This window comes from Asparagus officinalis, chromosome 1 (genome assembly GCF_001876935.1).
Source record: "Asparagus officinalis chromosome 1, Aspof.V1, whole genome shotgun sequence".
Lineage (NCBI taxonomy): Eukaryota > Viridiplantae > Streptophyta > Magnoliopsida > Asparagales > Asparagaceae > Asparagus > Asparagus officinalis.
Window position 1 is genome coordinate 15,245,582 of NC_033794.1, and position 26,449 is coordinate 15,272,030.

The 26,449-nt window shown below is 41.4% G+C and overlaps 1 protein-coding gene across 1 annotated transcript in view; it reads right to left on the reverse strand.

Annotated features, from left to right (window-relative positions):
• LOC109851521 (protein tas) overlaps positions 1,004–26,449 on the reverse strand; it is a 28,722-nt gene continuing 3,276 nt past the window's right edge. The window contains exons 4-8 of the mRNA XM_020421705.1: positions 25,703–25,863; positions 25,407–25,524; positions 9,028–9,163; positions 2,975–3,153; positions 1,004–1,405 (exon numbers count right to left, since the gene is read on the reverse strand). Coding sequence (XP_020277294.1) covers positions 1,166–1,405; positions 2,975–3,153; positions 9,028–9,163; positions 25,407–25,524; positions 25,703–25,863 — 834 coding nt within the window. The 3' untranslated portion in view covers positions 1,004–1,165. The remainder of the gene's footprint in view (positions 1,406–2,974; positions 3,154–9,027; positions 9,164–25,406; positions 25,525–25,702; positions 25,864–26,449) is intronic.

Below are 26,449 nucleotides of genomic sequence, written 5' to 3' on the forward strand. Positions count from 1 at the left end.
CAAAATGCCAACTACAAGCATGACACCGACACAAGTAACAAAAATCGACATACAACAGAATGATGCCACACAAATGTCATCAGAAAGACAAGAATTGTTAACAAAAAAAGATAAACAGAGTGACAGCTGTAAAGTTTCATCACACAAAATGGAATTCTGGTTAGATTATATGACATCTTGAATTCACAAATATTTCTGGCACCTCACTTTAGGGCCTTCGGATAAAGCCCCAACATACAGAGTGATGCTACTCCTCAGGTTCAGGCTTTGCATTCGTTCTTAGAAGCACATGCTTTCAGCATTCTATCTTCCTCAACTATCCTTCTTATTGTCCAGCAGCACAGATACTCCCCTCCACCCCACGCCCCAAAAAATACCCACCCTACACCCAAATATGCATTTACTTTAGTCTCTTATTACATGTCCCTGTCTTCTCTGTTCCTCTCCTATGTTTAATTTTTATAAGCAGCTTTCTAATATGATAATTAGTATACTTGCTTTCTTAGTGCTTAAGGCCATGGTTCACTTGCTTGGTCATGTTTTAAAGTTGTATTTATATTGTACAGTTTTAAGTGCATCTATTGTTTGGCATATATTTAGAGTAGTTATAGGGTATATTTCTATTGCTCTGTTTCACGTATCATTTATTATAAATAAATAAATAAAAGAACAGAGCCTCTATTTACTTTAGAGCTTGCGGCTTATGGATTGAGTACTTCATTCTATGCTTTCGTTTTACAATATTTCTCTTAATATTGAACACATGGCAATACCTTAAATCAATTAGATTTGCAGAAGCATAAAGAGAAGTTAGAAGTTACCATCTGATTAAAATTTTAACTTAAACAGAATGCCAAATTTATTTGCTTTCTTTGAATGATAAACATGGTCTATGTTTCCGCTTATAATATTGCTCGTAATATGGAATACTTGGCAATAGCTTAAATCGGTTATATTTGAAGTGCCATAAAGAAAAGTAAGAAGTTAGCATCTGACTGAAAAATTAACTTAAAAAGAATTGTCAAATTTATTTACTCTTTGAATGAAAAACATGTCCTTGGACAATGCAATACACCTCCTCGTCCTTTCTGTGACTCGCAATCAGTACTAGATTGGATCTAAAAGAATGTAATACAATTTGAAAAGAAATAACAACATCCCCTATTTATAGAATTGCTGGATCCTTGTATCTCTTGAAGATATCCTCGATGCCATCAGCAACTTCAGTAGGTAATGGCCGAGGAGTCAAAGTAAACGCATCAATGTCCTCCTTCAACTGATCGAGAGAAGTTGCACCAATGATCGAGCTGGTCACGAATGGGCGATCACGTACAAATCCCAGAGCAAGTTGGACAGGGGTCAGGCCATGCTTCTTTGCCAACTCAACATATAGTTGTGTTGCTTCCTGATATATATAAAACTATAAGCAAGAGCATATGCATATTCTCCATGCTTTATTTTATTTCTTAGAGTTAACAGTAAAAGAAAAGGAAAAGAAGTGCCTTAAAATGAACATTACTGTTATCAATTATATTTGGAAAGAGGGAAAATTTTTTGAAATACTGAAACGTGTTCCATAGACTATCTGTACTCCAGTCATTATTTTTATTACTAAGAGGGAGAAGTGTTTCCAAAACAATTAGCTTCATATAATCACTGCAAGTAGATTGCCCTCAGATAAAAAGTTTGCATGTATGAAGTTTCATGAGTTAGCATGTGTCAGGAGTATGCCCTAGGTACAAATTAGTAAATTCAATTCAAGTTCAAGTTCAAGTTGCAATTTTGGGCAGTTCATCAAAAGAGTCTTCTTCAAAAATGAGGACTTTCTTTCCTGATTAGTCTAGGAAATCCTTATTTTCTAGAGTCATTAGGACTTGATTCCAAATAACATTAGATTTTTATTAGGTAAAAAGATCAGGTTCAGGAATCATTTTAAGGATGTGTGTGTGTGTGTGTGTGTGTGTGTGTGTGTGTGTGTGTGTGAAAATGGTAATATTGTTCCTCCATTGATCAAGACATCCAATAAGAAGGGTTTCAATTTATTCAAATGAACGATTTGAACATCTATTAATTCTAACAACTGATTGTAGGGTTGATCATTCGGACCTTAAATAACCTCCGGGTTTTTTCAGATTTGGCGAGCATCTGGAATAACTAGTGAATTACAACTCTATTGTACCGCAATTGGTGCATTGGTCTTTGCATTGTTAATGCTTTTTGCGGGTTTTTTTCGTGTTTCAGAATACGGTTAACCAACATGTTAACTAATCGATTACGATAAATTGGATTGGATTTTGCAGTTTTTTCTTCTGCAGTACCTCGGCGTGACATGAGCGTGAAAGAGGTACTCATACAAATAAAAATATGGGAGAAGTCGGGAAGATGCAGGTTCATTTATCTGATTGGCTAGTCAAGCATGAACTGACTCATAGATCTTTGGGCTTCGATTGCCGAGGATGTGTGTGTGTGTGTAGATATTGGCACATACAGACACAGTGCAGTCTCTGACAGGCAGAGCAAGCTAAGGAGCGCCACAGAGATAGGGAGATTCGCTTTAAGAGTTATTTGGCAGAATATTATAAGGAAGTTCAGAGGGACATTGTTTGCAAGGGAAGTCGGTTCTCAACAAGTTTTATTCTCTACTTTTCTGTTTGATTGATTCACTTTTCAGCGGCATGCACCAATTAGGATGCCTGACATTCTTCAATAAGAGGCACAATGTACCTCATTAAGTTTCAGTATCAGAATAATATTAAAACTAAGCAATGTATGTTGGAAAGGCAATATGTTCAAGATATAAACATCAATTGCTTCTCATGTACTACAGCTATGCTCAATAACGGGCGTCTTTAATGGAAGATGGGTACCAATCAATGATAATGATGACGCGCCTATTGCTTTTAGACTCTAACTATATTGAAATACCAACAATAAGATACAAATTTCACATATTCATTCACATAAGAGATCAAACCTTTGAGGCAGATCTATTGTATCTCTCCATGTATCCAGGGAAGAGGTTCAGCCTGCCCGTTTTTGCAGCTTCCGAGTTGATATCCAAATACTTCCCGCTGAGTGTTCCACCACCCAATGGAGAGTAGGCTAGTAACCCAATATTGCAGTTATTTGGGTGACATACTTCCACTAGATCAACTGCATACAAATTAATCAGAATTAGGACTATATTGCAAGAAGATGTTAATCACGATGCTTCAAGTATATTATGAGTGCCTTTTCCCACAAGAAACATATGTAGACATCACTTCTGAATTAAAAAACAACATGAAAATTGGAAATGGATTCATTAGAGAGGAAAATATCTACTAAGAATATGAACGGACAACTCTAGACAAAAGTTATTTGGAGAAACTCCCACCTGCAAAGATCATGCTAATAATGAGCCAGTGCTCATATTTAATGTTTAAGCCACACTTGGTGACTATTAAAGTTTGGAAAGAAAAGAGATTATTGGAGAGTTATCTCCTCACTCTATACTTTATTTATAGAGATGGATTAACAAGTTAGTCTCACAAGAAATATGGGACTAAACTAATACTCTCTTTTTCTAACTCCCCCTCAAGCTGGAGCATATATATCATGCATGCCCAGCTTATCACAAATAAAGTCAACCCGTGTTTGACCAAATGGTTTGTAAGAATGTCTGCCAACTGATTTACTGTCGATACATGTTTTACCGTGATGATTTTATCCTCGAGCTTCTTGCGGACTACATGACAGTCGACTTTAATGTGCTTGGCTCTTTCATGAAACACGGGATTCTCAGCAATGTGAATTGCTGCTTTATTGTCGCCATATAGATCCATGGGACATTCTGGAGGGAGACCAATTTCTGTCAATAGGTCTCTGATCTAAACCATCTCTGGTGTCACATTTGTCATAGCTTTGTATTATGATTCTGTAATGGATCGAGATACAACACTTTGTTTCTTACTTTTCCATGATATTGATTTCCTCTGAGAAAGACATAATATCAAGTAGTTGATCTCCTATCAAAAGGATATCCAAGCCAATCTGCATCAGAGAAGACTACAACTCTGATGTGTCATTGATCTGAATAGAGAATTTCTCGTCCTGGAACCTTTTTCAAGTACCTCAAAATTCTCATTATTGCATCCAGTAGTTCTTGGTGTGGACAAGAACTGACTCACAACATTGACTGCGAATGTGATGTCATGTCTGATCACCGTCAGATAATTCAGTTTCCCCACCAATCTTCTATATTGTCCAATATCTTCAAGAAGCTCCCCCTGATCTGATAGTAGTTTTGAGTTCACATCCATTGGAGAATCACTGCTTCTGTATCCTAACATCCGAGTTTCTGAAAGCATATCCAAAACGTACTTTCTTTGTGACAGAATAATACCCTTCGTTGACTTTGCGACTTTAATGCCTAGAAAGTATTTTAGGGAACCAATACCTTTGATTTAGAAATGTGTCTGTAAATGCTTCTTCAGGCTGTTAATACCAGAAGCATCATCCCCTATAATTACAATGACATCCACATAGACAACAAGCAGAATTCGTTTCCCATTCTGAAATCGCCAGAAGACAGTGATCTTTCTGTGCATGACAGAACCCAAATTCTTGAATAACCAATGCAAAACGTCCAAACTAGGCTCTCGGAGATTGCTTCAGACCATAAAGTGATTTCTTCAGCCTACACACTTTCGCATTCTCCCCCTGAGCAACAAAACCTGGTGGTTGCTCCATGTAAACCTCTTCATCTAGAATACCATTAAGAAATGCATTATTGATGTCCAACTGATGAAATGGCTAGTGATTTGTCGTTGCTAATGAGATAAAAATCTGAACAAATGTCATTTTTACCACTGGAGAGAAGGCATCTAAGTAATCTAAGTCATACACCTGCGAATAGCCTTTAGCAACCAGTCGGACATTCAGGCGTGCTAAAGTTCCATCAGAATTCAATTTGACAATGTACACCCACTTGCAGCTGATGGGCCGCTTTCTTGGTGGAAGTGGGACCAAATCCCAAGTCACATTCTGTCGCAAGGCCCTCATTTTATCTTGCATCGTTTGGTTCCAACCTAGAATAGACAAAGCTTCTGACATATTTTTGGGAACCAAATATAAGTCGAGGGAAGTAACAAAAGATCGAAAGATGGAGAAGAGGCGATCATAAGAGACAAAGTTAGAAATAGGATGTTAACTACAAGGTTGTGTCCATTTTCGAAGTGCAATAGGAAGGTCTTTTGCAGAAAGGGATAAATTTGCACTTACTGATTCTGGTTCTTCTAACAGAGGATGTGGTATTGAGGTTGACGTTAGCTTAGGAGCAGGAGCAGAGCGACAATGATAAACTTGAATTGGGTCTTTAAACCGAGTGGAATCTTTGTCAGTAGCACAAATAGTATTATTAATGGATGAACCACCACCGTTAACCAATGACTCTTGTAGGATTAAATAGTCATACTCATCCGATGATAATGGAGTCGGAGAACTAGAATAACCAGGTTTGTCTTCAAAGAATGTTACATCAGCAGATAACACAAAACGATTGAGTGATAGACAGAAACACGTATAACATTTATGTTTTCGGGAGTAGCCAAGAAAAATACATTTAATAGACCGAGAGTCAAACTTTTATTTATTTGGACTGTGATTATGAACAAAGCACAGAGAACCAAAAATCTTTGGAGGAAGCGAAAAAAGATCATCGTTGGGGTATAGAACTTTTCTTGCAGAACAGAAGAGGACATTCGATTAATCAAGTAACATGCTGTTAGGATAGCTTCCCCCAAAACTCTTTGGGAACGTAACGATGAAATAGCAATGTTCGAGCAATATCAAGGAGATGTCTATTCTTTCGTTCAGCAACTCCATTTTGTTGAGGAGTGTAAACACAAGAAGACTGATGGAGAATTCCATGTTCAAGAAAACTAGTAAAATTATCATCCAAATATTCCCTTGCATTATCAGATCGAAAAAATTTGCGAAGTCTTGAATTGATTGACTATTTCAGAATAAATGAGTTTAAATGTAGAAAAGACTTTAAACCTAGACTTGAGAAGATAAATCCAAGTAACACGAGAGTGATCATCCACAAAACTAACAAAGTATCGGAATCCCAATTTAGAAGTTATTGGGCATGGCCCCCAGACATCAGAATGAACAAGATCAAATAGCTTTGCAGCCCTCTTATTGACTCGATTAGGATAAGATACACGATGGAGTTTGCCAAGTTGACACAACTCACTCTAAAGAGGAAAGAGATTTGAACTGGGAATTTAGAAGCTTGAGAACAGAGAGAGAGATGCCCTAGCTGACAATGGTATTGTAGAGCTGATGAGTTTTCAATACACGCTAAACGTTTGGCGCCTAAATCCAGTTTATAATGGTCGTTCTGCTCGTGTCATGTCCCAATCATTTTTCTCATGACCAGATCCTAAAAGACACAATATGTGGGGAAGAATGTCACAGTACAGTTTAGTAATTTAGTAATCTTACTAACAGATAAAATGTTATAGGGAAAACTAGGAAGATAGAATACGAAGGAAATGGGGAGACTAGGTGTAGGATTAGTGTTACCGATACCCTGAACAGGTGTACGTGAACCATCAGCTAATATAACTGACTTAGATGTAGGAGAGAAAGAGGACATGATACATTGATTCCCAGTCATATGATTAGTGGTACCTGTATCTATAATCCAAGTATGAGACGAAAACGATGTAAGTAAATATAAAGAGGTACCTGTACTTTTGAGAGTACTAGATAAAGAGGAGGATGATGGTTGTGAATTTTGGTACTACTAGAATAATTAAAATTACTGAAATTTACGCTGCAACTCCGCATCCTGAAAGATTGACTGTAGTTGACTTTCACTGTCATATGAAGTGAAGTTATCATGAGCGACCATGTAAGCACCCTTGGCCTTCTTCTTTTCTAATTCAGGACAATTATATTTGAGATGTCCTGATTGGTGACAGTAGTTACAAGTCTTCACTGAGTCATCGTCATTAGTATGTCTGCCTTGAGATGGACCTCCACGGCCACCTCGTTGACCACCTCAGCCCCCAGAACGACCACTGTGGTAACCTCCTCTCCCTTTAAAGTTACATCTACCTCTTCCAGGACCACCAATATGATCCCCTCGTCCATAAGACTATCAACTCTGAATGGCAAACGCAGAGCAATCCGCGATGGATGTAAGTGGCTGTGCAGGGACAGTGTCCTTCAAAAAGTGATAAGTCTCAACCAGAGAACCAATGGCGGAACTCCCCATGATTTGTGGTCGAGCAGAGGAGTAAATGGAATCTAGGATACCCAAGTAGGTGAGTACCATAAGTTTGTTCCATTGGTTTTACATCTGTTTTACATTCCCAGTAACAGAAGAAATCTGACGAAGTTCCTCAGTCAGACGATTGAACTCACTATAATGATCATCCATGGATTTATCATCCCGTTTCTTACGAAACAGCTCTTGAATAACTTCATATGCTCGATTAATATTACTGCTACCCCCATAGAAATCTTGTAAGAAACACCAAAGTTCCTTCACTATCATACAATGAAGGATTAAATCATGAATTTTAAGCTCCATAGTATTAAAAATTTGATGTAAGAGGACACTATCATCTAATGTCCAAGACTCCGGTGTCGGAGTAAGAGGGTCCGTCAACAAATGATCAATTTTACCTCGGCCGGCCACGTAGATTTTAATAACACGTTTTCACTGGAAATAGTTAATTCCATCAAAATTTCGGTAAGTGATTCTATCAGAAAATATCTCCGAAACTTTCATTTAGACTGTTAACTCAGAATTCTTAAGTTCCTCAGATCCGGTCATCATGAAACAGACGAGTAGAGATCAAGACGTTACCCTCCACAAGTTGAACAAGTCCAATAACCCGAAGGTTAACAATGCAAGAACCCGAAGGTTATCATACAAGAACCCGAAGGTTAAAATGCAAGAGTCCGAAGGTTAACATGAAACACGAAGGTTAAAATTCAAGAACCAGAAATATTTTTTTTTTAGAACAATTTGCAGATCTAAGTCAGATCCGAAAACAAAGGGACATGACAACGGCGACGACGACTGACGGGAGTTGTGGAGGAAGATCGGATCGGTGAAGTGGATCTGGATCTGGAGTTTCCTCCGTGGACCACTGATTCAACGAACCGAGTCAGACGTGAAGGAAGTTTGACGTTGATGTTTCGATTGTGGAAACAAGAACTGAAGTGAATATCTTAGCAAGGTAAGATAAACACTTTTCTCAAGATCAAATTCAAGTTTGAACTCGAGGAAACACCGAGCAAGGTAAGATATCCAAGTTGTCAAGGAAGCAAGTGGCAACGAACAAAGCAAGTGACAGCAGTGACGGACGAAGCGGACAGCGACGGATTTGATCTTTGGCGGCTAGGGTTTCGAGAGAGAGGAGAGGAGAGGAGGCGGAGAGAGGAGAGGAGGCGGCTAGGGTTTCGAGAGAGAGGAGAGGCGGCGGCTAGGGTTTAGGAATTAGGGTTAGAACAAGTGGCAACGGGAATTAGGGTTAGGGTTTAGGGTTTAGGAAGCTCTGATACCATGTTAAAGTTTAGAGAGAGAATATATTATTGGAGAGTTATCCCCTCACTCTATACTTTATTTATAGAGATGAATTAGTTACAAGCTAGTCTCACAAGCAATGTGGAACTAAACTAATACTCTCTTCTTCTAACAGTGACCAATTCTCAAGCATTTTTCTTTTTAATATCTCTTTCGTTGTCCCTGCATTTTATAAATTCTATCTCTTCAGATACACAACACACTATGAAATTCAAGTCTCTTGTTGATCATTTTCTCAAAAAACATGTACGCAAATGCAACTGAAAGAAAAACAACACTTTACTACTGGAAGAAGGGACAAGGGGAGTCCAAACTAGGAGGTAGACGTTACAAGATATTTTATATGCTTCATATTCATTATTGATGATATGACTCAAATGTGCATAGCCTAGCCCCAATGTTACTTCTTATTTACAGATTGGTGACCTAAAAGGACATACCTTCAAATTTGCACCTCACAAGTAGGCTATAGTTATTCTGAATGCTGATGATCTTGGGAAGCCCTTCAAGTTTTGCAGCGTGTACAAATTCCATAACTCCATATGAAGTTTCATTTGAAACTCCTATATAGCGTACCTAGGGACAAAGGGAAAGAATGATAAGAAAACAATAGAGTTAGGTTCCACATGTCCAACAAAACTGAATCTCGATTACAGAAATTACGGAAGGTGTCAGCATAGAATATATGGGGCATAGAACTTATACCAGTAAGGAGTGATAAGATCACAGTAACAGATTACTTGTGTGCACCAGTAGGAAGTTATAGAATCCTAATTGAAGATGTAAGTAAGATTAGAAATAGACTAAACCAAATAGGGATCAATGCGAATGAAAAAGATGGTGTGGTTGCTAATGACACTAAGAAGAGGGAATTTGACAGTGCTTGATAGAGAAAAGAGATTAATATAACGAAAAACTGAAACTACACTGGAGGCTCTTTAAAAAAGGTTTTCTCTTCTATGCATTCTCTTTAAAATAGATTAAAGGTTTTAATTCAGGCTCTACATAGGAATAAAAATGAGACACTTTTGTGCCAATTAAAGGGTCATCTCCATGTGGTTGTTTCCTTGTTGGGTCAAAATAGCAGAAGGGTTATTTTGGGAAAATCAGTCAATGTACAATCTCTCTCTACACCTCTGAGCTGGCTTAACGTTTTTTCCACGCGGTAAAGTGGTTGGGTATTGTGGGAATTGACTAAGTTGTGTAAAGAGAGAAGGGGTTTTGGAGAGAGGACTTTTAGAGAGGAAACAGACAAGAAGGAAGTTGGCTCCTGCGAGGCTGGGTTTCTCGTGAACCCAGCCCAAGAATCTAACTCTTGCATCTGGTCTCACTCTTGTTCACAAACTTGGCTCTTCACGTGGCCTTCTCCTATTGGCCACATTCTGCTCTCAAGAAGAGATATCCTAGACAATACCTTTGTTCGCGGTGAAAATTGGTGTCTTTCTTCATTATTGATTCCATTGTCATCTTAAATAACAGCTTTTTTTAGTTACAAAGATCCGGTCTTTTTATAAGATCCGGTTACAATGAAAATCAAAGAAAAATAAAAATAAAAAAAAGATTACAACTTTCTCCTTGTTTGTCGAACAAATCACGAGCTCCTGTTTTGCGGTCGCTCGCTTGCGTGGGTTGTTTGCCTGCGCCGGGGTTAATCCGTGGACCACCGCGAGATCTAGATCCGGTCGGATCTACGCAGTACGACGGGTATTATTTCACCAAGGAAATAATAGCCGGGGGAATTGGTTCACCAAGGAAACAATCGCCCAAATCTCGGGATCAAAGGCCAAGCTTTGATCCGGAGTACGCCTGCGTAGATCTGAGATCCGGTCCTCTCGAACTCTTGCCTTATTTGGCGTTGACGATCGCCGAGCACCAGATCTGGATGAACAAGTCCTCGAAGTCCTAAAGTTTGAATCTTTTTTAGATCTGAGTCTTCAATCCAGCAGGGCTTCGCCTCCAAAAAATCCAACCTTTTCAAATGAACAAAGAGGAGCCTATTTATAGGCTCTCTGAACTGTGCCCGCGCACAGATCTGGGTCGGCCACCCATGGGTGGCCGGCACTGGGCCGAGCCACCCATGGGTGGCTCGGCGGTTGGATGACTCGTTGATTCCTTAATTCGTTAGCTTGATTCTGCACGCGGGTGGATTCATTCCGTTGTTCGCGTGCGATTTGTCGATCTCGTCGCCTCGTTGGTTCGTCGGTTTGTGCCGAGCTATGCTAGGGGACCTATAAGCAATTTTATATGCCTACAGATACCCCCTCCAAAGTATTTCAGCCTCGTTCTTTTATAGAAGAGTCTGGAATACTTTGGATATGATTGTCCCAACCTTCAGTCGGTGTAACGGGACCTTGGAATGGCTTCTGTTCTTGATTCCTTCAATCCTTCAGGCTATTCGGTGCTTTGTCGAATGTCTGTAAGAGTTCCGGTGCTGCATTTATTGTCTGACCGTTGTTAGAATTTTAAACTTGAAGTCGATTCCTGATTTTCTAATCTTTAGCTGACCATCAATTGTTGGCGTTGAGTTTTTTATTTGCGACGCGTTGTCCGGCGTAGTGTTGTTGAGTTATCCTTAAGAATATTTATAAAAATATTCTCCAGGAACTTCTCAACCAAAAATAGGGAATAGTTTATACTCATATACCTTATTGGAGTATTAAGAAGCAGTTTATACTCGTATACTTTTCGGAGTATTGATTCTTTCATTGCAACGCGTTGATAGGCGTTGACCTAGGGTTACGCGTTGTCCGGCGTTGACCTAGGGTTTTGAACGTCGTACGTTGATTTTTTGATCGCAACGCATTGACTGGCGTTGACCTAGGGTTACGCGTTGTCCGGCGTTGACCTTAGGGTTTCGAACGTCGTTGGATGCTCAAGTCACGAGACCAACTAATGGAGCTGATGCGTCAGTGACTTTCGTATTTATAGGATTTTTGGCAAATCCTCAGCCATCAACGGGTTTGATGCGCCTTTACCGACTACCGTTTGAGTCGGGCTAGCATGCGGATTGTTCAAGTCCGTTCCGCATGTGACGTTAAGCTAAAAGAGTTAACCCTTTTAGTGCTACGATATTGAATACGTAGACTTCGTCTTTCTCCTGTGAAAAGACTAAACAGCAACGTGTATGAGACGTTGACTTAGGATTTTTGGCAAATCCTCAGCCTTCAACGGATTTGACGTGCTCTTACCGACTACCGTTTGAATTGGGCTTACATGCGGATTGTTTTAATCCGTTCCGCATGTGACGTTGCGCTAAAGGAATGAACTCTCTTAGACTTTGTGCTATGATGTTGAATACATAAGCTTTACCATTTGTTACGGGAATAGGCTACCCGACGACGCGTGTTAGGCGTTGACTTTAGGATTTTTGGCTAACCCCCAGCATTTAACGGGTTTGATTAGCCTTTACCGACTACCGTTTGAATCGGGCTAGCATGCGGATTGTCTAAATCCGTTCCGCATGTGACGTTGTGCTAAAGGAATGAACTCCCTTAGACTTGATGCTACAACTTCGAATATGTAGACTTTGCCATTGTTATGGGAATAGGCTACCCAGCAACGTGTTTTAGACGCTGACTTATCCCTACTTAGGCTTCGGGATAAAATTTCCCAAAATCAAACTCTGGTGTCTTTTTCTTCGGAGAAAGACTAAACCGGCGACGCGTGTTAGGCGTCGGCATATCCTTTCTTAGGATTCAGGATGAAATTCCCCATGCGTGTAAGGCATGGATTCTGGTGTTATTAATAACAACCTGTCTGTCACAATGTTGAATATGTGAACGAGTGTTCTTTTTAACGGTTAAGAACTAACCGGCGGCGCGGGTTAAGCGCCAACTTATCCTTGCTTAGGTTTCAGGATAAAATACCCCAGAATCGAACTCTGGTGTCTTTTTCTACGGAAAAAGACTAGACCGGTAGCGCGTGTTAGGCGCAGACTTATCCCTACTTAGGATTCGGGATAAACTTCCTATACCTGTGAGGCACGGATTTTGAGAGTTGAAAAAGGTGGTGTCTTCTCTTGGGGCAAAGACGAACCCGAAATGGGAGAGGAAGAATTTTATATTCTATCTCCCGACACTGAGGAAGAATTTTATATTCTATCTTCAGCCAGAAAGGAGACTCGATGTGGGATCTCCACCCCCAGAATCCAGAAAGGTGAAACTAAGAGTGTGATCTCCACTCCGAGAATCGAAAAGATTCAGATAACACTAACTGTCAGAAGGTTTGATTACCGAACTAAAGATGAAATTCTCGTTTATCGAGAGTGAATTGTGGTTTTGGTCCTAACTGTAGGAAGGTTTGACCAAGCAGGAGTTTGAGATGACCCTAACTGTAGGAATGTTTGATCACTCGATTTTAAAGTGGACCTCTCGTTCATTGGAAGAATCGAGAGGGGATTTTGATTGTGGCCCTAACTTTTATAGGTTTGACCTGAAAGCAAAGAGAATGGAATACAAGTAGCAGTAGAAATACTGGTTTGTACTGGCCACTCGATGAAGGGTTTTGACGTTAAGTAATCAGGACTTAACACGTTAAGCTTTGAAAATTGCCATGAATTGGCGGACAGAAAATTTAGTGGACCCACCGTCAATTGACTTGATCAGTGGGGGATTTTTGTGAGGAAAGATTAATCTGTCAAAAGGATCGAATCTCGTTTCAACAAGATAACTCATGAGAATTAGTGAATTTGATAACAATAATGGAAAACATTCCAACCTTTAGAGTTTAAATGTGGATGTTTTACTTATCACTTTTATAGTGATTGGGTTATCCCTAAGAATATCACTCGTGATATTCTTTCGGGAACTTTTCGATACTTGAATAATCCACCCCCAACTTCTCTTGTGGAACTGGGTCCGACATTGTACTGAGTTACATGACCGGGTTATCCTTAAGAATATTATATATAAAAAATTCTCCAGGAACTTCCCGTGAAAGAAATGAAACAGTTTAGACTCATATACATGTTGGAGTATCAGGAAGCAGTTTAACCTCTTATACCGGTCGGAGGATTGAAAAGCAGTTTATACTCTTATACTCGTCGGAGTCGTGCCGTTCTTAACTGGCTTACCTTAGCGTTATGACGCCGGCTTCAACCAAGGTCTGAATACTATTTTTGAGAGTGAAGCAATCCTTGGTGGGATGAAGGACCCTCCTGTGGTATGCACAGTACTTTGGATCTGTCGTGTTGTCAGCTTCCTCCTGATTTGTGAGAGGTGGTAGCTTGATCTTGTTACTTTCAAGGAGGGATTCGAAGATGGCTGGAACGTCTTCGTCCTTGAAAGAGTACTCTTTTTGGAGTCTCGGACCCGAAGTCTTTTGCTGCCTTCGGGATTGCTGTTGTGACGTTTGATTAGCATCAACAGCAGCTGCAGGTGATTTGCCTTTACCACGAGAGGCAAAGTTCGAGTTCGGAGGATTAACCGTCGGTCGGTTCCTCTCGGTCTTTTTCCTTCGGAGGAAGCGTTCGACTTGTTCACCGCGCACCTTCAAGTCTTTCCAAGTGTCAGACGGTGCTGTTCCCATTGCTTCCAACACGTCCAGTGCAAGGTTGTTGTGGCAAGTCTGGAGAATGAATTTCTCAGTGATCGGCTCCCGACAATTCATCGCCTTGTTCCGGAACCTTTTGACGAAGGTGTCGACCAACTCCCCGTATCGTCCCAGCTGTTCACGCTACCTGGCTTGAGGCGGCGATACCAATCGAAGGCGGCTCCGCGAAGAGTGCCGACGAATGACCGCACCATCAGAGGCTCATTGCCAGAGATTACCCCCAAGTGTGATTTGAAATAAATCACATGCTGAGTGGGCGAACCCTTCTCATCAAACGGCGTGAAGTTAATTAGGTTGAACTTCGCCGGATATGGGATCGATTCCCACTCTCTTGGGTATGGACAGGGAATGCCTGTTTTCTTCGTCTCTTGAGCGGAGATCAATGTGTTGATTTTGCTCTCAAGATCTTTGATCTTCAAGTCTTCACTTGTATCTTCATTGGCATCCTCGTTACCACCCCCTGCATTGACGGGAGGGTTATTGGCATTGTGAGCGCCTGTGTTTTCGTTCTGAGGCGGAAGTGTGGCATTACGACTAGCATCCTCATTATCACCCCCTGCATTGACGGGAGGATTATTGGCATTGTGAGCTTCATCCGTATCCGTGTGCTCCTCTTCCTGAACGTTTGGCTCGCCTTGCTGGTTCGTCAATGCCTGGATTTGTTGGTCATGCATTTCTCTCATGTTCTGCATGGCCAACTGCATTTCGAATCTGAAGGCCTCGTGTTGTTTAGCCATGGCTTCTTCGAGCATCTTGGCCACTTGTTCCGCGCTTATCATAAATGACTCGTGGGGTTGTCCCTCGCTGGATACTGTATTGTCTGATGCGACAGCAGAACAGGAATCCGATTCTTCATCTTCTGACGGTAATCTTGTCCGAACCCTACCATAAGTTCCTCGTATGATGGCTCCGGACTGCAGACGGGTTACACACCGGGGTACTTCCGGAATTGACTCGGGGTTCTCCTGTGTCGACGTCCCTTTGCTGGTCATATTCGTGGTGACCCTCGAAAATTCTCCTTCCTCGACTACCCTTCTTCTTTGTCGGAAACGCCTAGGCCTTGGTTTTGGCGTTTCGGTGGTGAGCCTTTCGAAAACCGAAATTCTTTCGGGGACCGTCTTGATGCAGTTGCACTTAGACAGTACCGCCCGAATGAGCTTTGAACAAGGGCACTGAGTTTCTAGCCTTCGAGGACTTCTCTTTCTGGCTTTGCTCGTAGCCCCAGGTACCCCCAGCACGATAGTACAACTCGTCCGCTTGAAGGTCGGAGTAACCTATCGTGTGTTGGCACGATCTCTCAGGTATAACGTTTTCGTCCTCAGACGACAACGTTTCCTTCTGAGAGCAAATTGCCTTTTTAGGGCTCTCAAGAGTCACGCGCCTCGAAACGCGCCTTTGTGGGCGCGAATTCTCGACGGGCTCCTGAACTTCAATGCGCAAAGTAGTGCGCTTGGTTGCCCTGATTTCCTCGTCATATTGAGGGTTGTGGCGACCCCCATCATGTTGATTCGTTCGGGGCTTTCTTAGTGGGCCCAAACGTCCTTGGATTGGAATTTTGCTTCACTCCTCGGGCAGTGGACCGAGGCGCTCCAAAACCGACTTCCTTTTAGTTGTGGAAATCATCGGCGGTCTGGATTGATTCGCCGGAGGTTGAACTTTCGGAGGCTGCAGTTGTTTCTCCTTTGTCTGAATCCCCGCTTCAGACTTCAGTCTCCAAGTTTTACGGGTTGATGGCGGTTCTTGGCCACCTCTTAGACTTGAGCTCGTGCCTGCGCTGACATTGCGTGGCGCTTGCGAATGCGCTCCTCAAGCGTCGAACGATTACGTTTGACCCGGACCCATTCGCTCATTGGCGGCTTGGAGGAACTGCCATTCATCGGTGGTTGAGGCTGTTTGCCTCTCCTGTTCTTCAGATCCGCGTTGTAGCGGATTCCGTCGGTTGACTCCATCGCTTTTGCGAATTCTCGGGCCAAGCGTTGGCGTCGCCTTTGGTGAGCTCTCTTTGAGAGAGTCATCACTTCTTTGGTGACGGAGGGATTGACAGAAATAGGCCTGCCCTGGTTGGAAGTTGGAGGAATCTCACCCGATGCGACTTTGGCATCAAACGGGGCGAGATCTTCGTTGGTGTTTTCTACATCTTCACACCAACGAGCTTTTCTCCTAGAGGAGAACTTCTTGGACTTCTTGGACTTGTGAGGGGAGGTAGATCCGGACGAGGATGATAGATGCTCCTCGAACTTTTGTTGGTCGAACTCATACTCGACCTCCTCCTCGACAGGGATCGAGATCCGCGGCTGCGACGCAACGATCTCGGCAGCGAGATCGGTGGCTCCCACTGTGGTCGCCAGATCGCGGTGAAAATTGGTGTCTTTCTTCATTATTGATTCCATTGTCATCTTAAATAACAGCTTTTTTTAGTTACAAAGATCCGGTCTTTTTATAAGATCCGGTTACAATGAAAATCAAAGAAAAAAAAACAAAAAAAAGATTACAACTTTCTCCTTGTTTGTCGAACAAATCACGAGCTCCTGTTTTTCGGTCGCTCGCTTGCGTGGGTTGTTTGCCTGCGTCGGGGTTAATCCGTGGACCACCGCGAGATCTAGATCCGGTCGGATCTACGCAGTACGACGGGTATTATTTCACCAAGGAAATAATAGCCGGGGGAATTGGTTCACCAAGGAAAATAATCGTCCAAATCTCGGGATCAAAGGCCAAGCTTTGATCCGGAGTACGCCTGCGTAGATCTGAGACCCGATCCTCTCGAACTCTTGCCTTATTTGGCGTTGACGATCGCCGAGCACCAGATCTGGATGAACAAGTCCTCGAAGTCCTAAAGTTTGAATCTTTTTTAGATCTGAGTCTTCAATCCAGCAAGGCTTCGCCTCCAAAAAATCCAACCTTTTCAAATGAACAAAGAGGAGCCTATTTATAGGCTCTCTGAACTGTGCCCGCGCACAGATCTGGGTCGGCCACCTATGGGTGGCCGGCACTGGGCCGAGCCGTCTTCAATCCAGCAAGGCTTCGCCTCCAAAAATTCCCCACCCTTACAAATGAACACTCAATGGCCTATTTATAGGCTCTCAGATCTGTGCCCGCGCACAGATCTGGGCGGCCACCCATGGGTGGGCAGTAAATCCACTTCTGATTTCGAGTCCGAAACCGATCTTGATTCGGTTGTGATTCATCCGAGTCCGCTCTTGTTTGGATGACTCGTTGATTCTTCGAACCCTTGGCTTGATTCCACACATGAATGGATGTATTCCGTTGCTTACGTGCGATTCGTCAACCTCGTCGCCTCGTTGGTTCGTCGGTTTGTGCCGAGCTATGCTAAGGGACCTATAAGCAATTTTATACGCCTACAACCTTCTCGTAGGGATAAGTCAGCGTTAATATGCGTTGCCAGTTTAGTCTTTCACCGATTGAAAATGACATCAGAATCCAAGTCTGGGGAATTTTATCTCTTGATTCGGTCGTGATTCATCCGAGTCCGCTCTTGTTTGAATGACTCGTTGATTCCCCGAACCATTGGCTTGATTCCACGCGCGAATGGATGTATTCCGTTGCTTGCGTGCGATTCGTCAACCTCGTCGCCTCGTTGGTTCGTCGGTTTGTGCCGAGCTATGCTAAGGGACCTATAAGCAATTTTATATGCCTACAGATACCCCCTCCAAAGTATTTCAGCCTCGTTCTTTTATAGAAGAGTCTGGAATACTTTGGATATGATTGTCCCAACCTTCAGTCGGTATAACGGGACTTTGGAATGGCTTCTGTTCTTGATTCCTTCAATCCTTCAGGCTATTCGGTGCTTTGTCAAATATCTGAAAGGGTTTCGGTGCTGCATTTATTGTCTGACCGTTGTCGGAATTTCGAATTTGAAGTCGGTTCCTAATTTTCTGATCTTTAGCTCGTGCTCGATTGTCGGCGTTGAGTTCTTATTCGCGACGCGTCGTCCGGCGTGGTGTTGTTGAGTTATCCTTAAGAACATTTATAAAAATATTCTCCAGGAACTTCTCAACCAAAAATAGGGAATAGTTTATACTCATATACCTTATTGGAGTATTAAGAAGCAGTTTATACTCGTATACTTTTCGGAGTAAGAAGCAGTTTATACTCGTATACTTTTCGGAGTATTAAGAAGCAGTTTATACTCGTATACTTTTCGGAGTATTAAGAAGCAGTTTATACTCGTATACTTTTCGGAGTATTAAGAAGCAGTTTATACTCGTATACTTTTCGGAGTATTAAGAAGCAGTTTATACTCGTATACTTTTCGGAGTATTAAGAAGCAGTTTATACTCGTATACTTTTCGGAGTATTAAGAAGCAGTTTATACTCGTATACTTTTCGGAGTATTAAGAAGCAGTTTATACTCGTATACTTTTCGGAGTATTAAGAAGCAGTTTATACTCGTATACTTTTCAGAGTATTAAGAAGCAGTTTATACTCGTATACTTTTCAGAGTATTAAGAAGCAGTTTATACTCGTATACTTTTCAGAGTATTAAGAAGCAGTTTATACTCGTATACTTTTCGGAGTATTAAGAAGCAGTTTATACTCGTATACTTTTCGGAGTATTAAGAAGCAGTTTATACTCGTATACTTTTCGGAGTATTAAGAAGCAGTTTATACTCGTATACTTTTCGGAGTATTAAGAAGCAGTTTATACTCGTATACTTTTCGGAGTATTAAGAAGCAGTTTATACTCGTATACTTTTCGGAGTATTAAGAAGCAGTTTATACTCGTATACTTTTCGGAGTATTAAGAAGCAGTTTATACTCGTATACTTTTCGGAGTATTAAGAAGCAGTTTATACTCGTATACTTTTCAGAGTATTAAGAAGCAGTTTATACTCGTATACTTTTCAGAGTATTAAGAAGCAGTTTATACTCGTATACTTTTCAGAGTATTAAGAAGCAGTTTATACTCGTATACTTTTCGGAGTATTAAGAAGCAGTTTATACTCGTATACTTTTCGGAGTATTAAGAAGCAGTTTATACTCGTATACTTTTCGGAGTATTAAGAAGCAGTTTATACTCGTATACTTTTCGGAGTATTAAGAAGCAGTTTATACTCGTATACTTTTCGGAGTATTAAGAAGCAGTTTATACTCGTATACTTTTCGGAGTATTAAGAAGCAGTTTATACTCGTATACTTTTCGGAGTATTAAGAAGCAGTTTATACTCGTATACTTTTCGGAGTATTAAGAAGCAGTTTATACTCGTATACTTTTCAGAGTATTAAGAAGCAGTTTATACTCGTATACTTTTCAGAGTATTAAGAAGCAGTTTATACTCGTATACTTTTCAGAGTATTAAGAAGCAGTTTATACTCGTATACTTTTCGGAGTATTAAGAAGCAGTTTATACTCGTATACTTTTCGGAGTATTAAGAAGCAGTTTATACTCGTATACTTTTCGGAGTATTAAGAAGCAGTTTATACTCGTATACTTTTCGGAGTATTAAGAAGCAGTTTATACTCGTATACTTTTCGGAGTATTAAGAAGCAGTTTATACTCGTATACTTTTGAAGTTGATCAGATTGAACTTCGCCGTATAGGGGATCGATTCCCATTCTCGTGGGTATGGACAAGGAATGCCCGTCTTCTTAATCTCTTGAGCGGAAATCAATGTATTGATTTTGCTCTCGAGGTTTTTGATCTTCAAGTTTTCACTTGTATCTTCGTCAGCATTCTCGTTACCACCCCCTGCATTGACGGGAGGAGCATTGGCGTTATGAGTTTCATTCGCACCTGTGTCCTCATCTTCCAGATTAATCTGGTTGCGATGACTTTGCTCGCCTCGCTGGTTTGTCAGTGCTTGGATTTGCTGGTCATGCATTTCTCTCATACTCTGCATGGCCATCTGCATTTCGTGCTTGAAGCTCTCTTGCTGTTTAGCCATGGCTTCCTCGAGCATTTTGGCCACTTGTTCCGCGCTTCTCATCAGTGATTCGCGGGGTTGCCCTTCACTGGAGACTGTATTATCCGATGCAACCGCAGAGCAGGCATCCGATTCTTCATCTTCGGAAGGTAATCTTGTCCGAACCCTACCATAAGTTCCTCGCTTGATGGCTCCGGACTGTAGACGGGTTACACGCCGGGACGCTTCCAGAAACGACTTGAGATTAACCTGTGTCGATGTCTCCTTGCTGGTCATATTAGTGGTGACCTTCGGGAATTCTCCGTCTTCAACTACCGCTCTCCTTCGTCGGAAACGCCTAAGCCTTGGTTTCGGCGTTTCGGTACTGAGCCGTTCGAAAACTAAAACTCTTTCGGGGACCGCCCTAATGCAGCTGTACTCAGACAATACCGCCCGAATGAGCTTGGAACAGGGGCATTGAGTTTCTAATCCTCGAGGACTCCTCTTTCTGGTTTTCCTCGTGCTCCCATCTCGATAGTACAACTCATCGGTTTGAAGGTCTGGGTAATCTATCGCGTGTCGGCACGATTTCTCAGGTATAACGTCATAGTCATCACCAGACGATAATGTTTCCTTCTGAGAGCGAATTACCTTCTTCGGACTTTCCAGAGTCACGCGTCTCGAAACGCGCCTTTGTGGGCGCGAATTCTTGACGGGCTCCTGAACTTCAATGCGCAAAGTAGTGCGCTTGGTTGCCCTGATTTCCTCGTCATATTGAGGGTTGTGGCGACCCCCATCATGTTGATTCGTTCGGGGCTTTCTTAGTGGGCCCAAACGTCCTTGGATTGGAATTTTTCTTCGCTCCTCGGTAAGTGGATCGAGGCGCTCCAAGACTGACTTCCTTTTCTGGGATGGTCCTGCGGGATCTCCCGGAGCAGTTGTGGAAATCATCGGCGGTCTGGATTGATTCGCCGGAGGTTGAACTTTCGGAGGCTGCAGTTGTTGCTCCTTAGTCTGAATCGCCGCTTCAGACTTCGGTCTCCAAGTTTTACGGGTTGATGGCGGTTCTTGGCCACCTCTTGGACTTGAGCTCGTGCCTGCGCTGACATTGCGCGGCGCTTGCGAATGCGCTCCTCAAGCGTCGAACGATTCCGTTTGACCCGGACCCATTCGCTCGTTGGCGGCTTGGAGGAACTGCCATTCATCGGTGGTTGAGGCTGTTTGCCTCTCCTGTTCTTCAGATCCGCGTTGTAGCGGATTCCGTCGGTTGACTCCATCGCTTTTGCGAATTCTCGGGCCAAGCGTTGGCGTCGCCTTTGGCGAGCTCTCTTTGAGAGAGTCATCACTTCTTTGGTGACGGAGGGATTGACAGAAATAGGCCTGCCCTGGTTGGAAGTTAGAGGAATCTCACCCGATGCGACTTTGGCATCAAACGGGGCAAGATCTTCGTTGGTGTTTTCTACATCTTCACACCAACGAGCTTTTCTCCTAGAGGAGAACTTCTTGGACTTCTTGGACTTGTGAGGGGAGGGAGATCCGGACGAGGACACGTACTCCTCGAACTTGGTTTGGTCAAACTCATACTCGACCTCCTCCATGACCGGGATTGAGATCCGCGGCTACGACGTTACGATCTCGGCAGCGAGATCGGCGGCTCCCACTGTGGTCGCCAGATTGTTCGCGGGAAAAATCGTGTCTTTCTTCATTATTGATTCCATTGCTATCTTTAAAAAATTACAACTTTCTCCTTATTTGTCGAACGAATCGCAAGATCCTGTTTTGCGGTCTCTTGCTTGTGTGGGTTCTTTGCCGACGCCGGGGTTAATCCGTGGACCACCGCGCGATCTAGATCCGGTCGGATCTACGCAGTACGACGGGTATTATTTCACCAAGGAAATAATAGCCGGGGGAATTGGTTCACCAAGGAAATAATCGCCCAAATCTCGGGATCAAAGGCCAAGCTTTGATCCGGAGTACGCCTGCGTAGATCTGAGATCCGGTCGACCACCGTGAGATCTAGATCCGGTCGGATCTACGCAGTACGACGGTTATTATTTCACCAAGGAAATAATAGCCGGGGGGGATTGGTTCACCAAGGAAACAATCGCCCAAATCTCGGGATCAAAGGCCAAGCTTTGATCCGGAGTACGCCTGCGTAGATCTGAGATCCGGTCCTCTCGAACTCTTACATTATTTGGCGTTGACGATCGCCGAGCACCAGATCTGGATGAACAAGTCCTCGAAGTCCTAAAGTTTGAATCTTTTTTAGATCTGAGTCTTCAATCCAGCAAGGCTTCGCCTCCAAAAAATCCAACCTTTTCAAATGAACAAAGAGGAGCCTATTTATAGGCTCTCTGAACTGTGCCCGCGCACAGATCTGGGTCGGCCACCCATGGGTGGCCGGCACTGGGCCGAGCCACCCTTAGGCGTTTCTGTTTCGTCGTTTTGTCCGTTGTATCCGTTTTTCGGTTGACTTAGACTCTCGTTTTTCGGTTGACTTAGACTCTGATTTGGCAGTAAATCTGATTCCTGTTTTGGCAGTAAATCTGATTCCTGTTTTGGCAGTAAATCAACTTCTGAGTTCGAGTCCGAAACCGATCTTGATTCGGTTGTGATTCATCCGAGTCCGCTCTTGTTTGGATGACTCGTTGATTCTTCGAACCCTTGGCTTGATTCCACACATGAATGGATGTATTCCGTTGCTTACGTGCGATTCGTCAACCTCGTCGCCTCGTTGGTTCGTCGGTTTGTGCCGAGCTATGCTAAGGGACCTATAAGCAATTTTATACGCCTACAACCTTCTCCTAGTAATCCCTCTTTCACCCACATTTATTGTTGAGATATTATACTTTAATATCTTATGTGGATTGTTTTCTATTTAATACACACTTAAATGAATTGACTTACTTTATATATAAGTTAAACTAGCCAACAAATTAAGCTAATGAGAAAATAGACAGTCATCTCTCCTCAACAAGTTTATGAAAAGGAATGCAATTTACTAGTTGAGATATTACACAATTTATCTAAATAACGAGATTTCGCGGTCTCAACAGGAGTCCAGGACTTACTTTGTTGCCTCCTTGTAGTTAAAATCATTGCAACCCTTTGAAATGTAGACATATTTAAGGAGGAAGTAGCATAGGCTTTTCTTAATATATGCATATTCATCTCATATGAGTATAATTGGTTGTTATTCACATGTTAAAGAACTTAAGCATTAGCTTTCGACAAGCTAGGGCATAAGATGTTGGACATTTTTCAGTAATAGAAAGGTTTCACTGGAGATAGACAAAGATAAGAAACCCACTGATTAGGTATCGTATTTGAAAAACTCCCAGAGATACAAATTTTAAAATTTATTGACTGAATCCAACTCTACTTGCGAACCAAAATAGTCTAGTTCATAGTCCTTATTAGATCCGAATCAGTTCAAACGAAATCGGCAACATCCAAGTGGTCCAGGGTCGACGCATAGGATCCAAAAGAAGAAAGCCAAGCCAATTCAATACTGCTAAAATTTGGCCCCATTCCAGGGGTTCTCGAACCATTTTAATTGTCAAGTCATAAAGTCATAATTGTAAGGGGTCATGATCTCTTTGTGGTTATCAAAGATCCACAATCACATCCTAATTTTAAAGTTAAACAATGTGAAAGATGGTAGATTATAGCTACAAGAATATCAACAAGGCTTGATTATATGTCCACATCAAATAACTTTCTCCAAGGAAACAAATTTTTTGACAAATAAGTAGTAGCGAGATGAGAGAGTGGAGCAGTCTTACAATATTATACCTACAAGCCCTATCTCTAACCCTATATTCATGTTTATCTCTTTTAGCTTGTGCCACAAAAAATTTGCAATCTCAATCCTTATATTACAAATGTTCAACATAATAATTTATATACCTAGTAATTAATTTTACATTTTAAAACCTTTTCTATAAATTTGTATAGCATTTTCCAAGAATTAGTAGACAACATGTACAATGTTTGGACATAGTTCATAAATACAAAAATCCGGACACTGCATTGCTAACATCATCATGCTGAGCTCCCTTGAAGGCATCTACCCCTTAGTTTTTAACTTCTTAATTAAAGTGTGATATTTAAAGATTATGAACATCATAGATAATCAAACTTGATTTTATTTTCAGCAACATTGAATTGGCTCAGCTTTTTTCTTTTGGATCCTATGGGTCAACAGAGGGCACCTTGAGACGGCGCCCATTTTGTTCAAACTGATTCAAATCCAATAAAGATGGTGAACTAGACCATTCTAGTTCGCAGGTAGAGTTGGATTTAGTCAGTGAATTTTAAAATTTTATATATCTTGGACTCTGGGAGTATTGCAAATAAGATAGCTAATCAGCGAAATCTCTTATCTTTGAGTATCTATAAGGAAACTGTGCTAATATAGAAAAATGTACGACATCTTATGCCCAAACTTCTAGAAAGCTAATTGCCTAGGTTCTTTAACATGTGAGTAACAACCAGCTATACTCATGTGAGATAATATCAATATATTGAAAAAACAATCTACATAGCTTCCTTCTAAGATTTAACCAAGAGGAGGCAATAGAGTCCTACTGACACTGCAACATCTTCTTATTTACATAAAGTGTATAATATCTCAACTAATAAATTGTATTCATTTCCATAGAAAATAAGTTGTATAAATCATATTCATTTTCATAGACTTGTTGACGAGAGATGGCTATTCATTTGCTCATTAGCCTAACTAGTTGGCTAGTTGAATTTATACATAAAGTAAGCCAATTCGTCTAGTGTGTATCATAGAAAACAGTCTATATAAGATGAAAAAGTATAATATCTTAACTAATAAATGTGGGTGAAGGAGGGATTGACTAGGGTATCCCTTCATGACAAGGAGCCCAACTTCCACCTTGTTTGAGTCCTCTTTAAAAACCCTTTTCTTTCCTAAACCCCTTCTCTACACAACTTAGTTTATTCCCACAATACCCAACCACTTTGTCCCAAGGACAAAACATTAAGCCAGCTCAGAGGGGTAGAGAAAGATTTGTACATTGACCGATTTTCCCAAAGTAAGCCTCTTGCTATTTTGACCCAACCATGTGGAAATGACCCTTTCATTAGCACAAAAGTGTCTTGTTTTTATTCCTATATGGAGCCTGAATTAGAATTTTTAAACTTTTCTAAAGAGTAATGCATAGAAGAGAAAACCAACAAAGTATGAATAGGAATTGTGATAAACTATCTGCATGCTCTCACAACATTGCTAGCTAGTAGCTAATAATATAGAATCCATCCTCACATATATATTTAGTAATTCAAATAAAACTGCTATGTAAGCAAATAGCCATCATGACCAAAGAAATACAAAAGTAACTACGATGCTGAATATAACACTGCAAATGGAATTTACCTTTCCTTCATTAACCAACTCTTGAAAGGCCCTGAGTTGTTCGACAAATGGAACACTCTCTCTCCACTTTGCAGGATCATATGAAAATTCGCCGAATAAAGCAACATAGCGATCAGGCCTGAAACAATAACAGGAAAACCAGAAATCTCTGATTAAAGACAAACATGGAAAAAAGATGCGGCTCATCTCAGCTAAACTGGAGAGCATAAATTTTTTTTTCCAAAATCAGACAATGTTAAATTAATTAAATATCACATATATCACATATATCACATATATAATTAAAAGAGACTGACCAATGAATTTGGAGCAAATCGATGTAATCAGTGGATAGACGCTTAAGGCTCTTTTCCACACTTTCTTTTATGTTAGCAGCATCAACCCGCAAAACCTTCGCATTGGCACGGAGATAGCTTGATCTTTCTGAGTAACCACAAACCTTTGTAGCCAAAATCACCTAGGGAACATTGCAAAGATGATCATCTGGCCTTCAAAACCCACAAATCATTTTTCACACGTAGTAGTGGGAAAGTATAGAATACAATTTAAAAAATGGTTTTAGGCAATCGACATCATAAAGAGGAGCCCTAGCCATTGAACAAATAGGTAAATTAGTGTATTTTTAAACCTGTTTAATGAGATTGTCTATTAGCAGCAAGATCTTGTATTAAAGATCAATGGAGCGAAGAAAACACAGAAAAGTGATGGTGAGAAGCTGGGAAAGGAGGTTTCTGGTGCTTCTTTTTGCCGATGATAGGAGGTATCTTCTGCTTCAATTTTGTTCAAATTTTAAGAAGCTGTTCCCAATGAAGATCTCTACATATCCCATATTTCAGATCTGTGTTTTGACCTCCATCATCCTATAACAACGTTGATCCATCCTTTCATCTTTTTTCTCATTGTTAATCAAATTCACCCTCTGAGATTGGATGAGTATTGATAGTCATTGAATGAAGAATTGATCTCTAGATATTGTGAGGCTATGGTGCTATTAGAGAATTGTCAAAGTCCCTAACCGTTTCACCAAAACTTTGAAGTTGTGA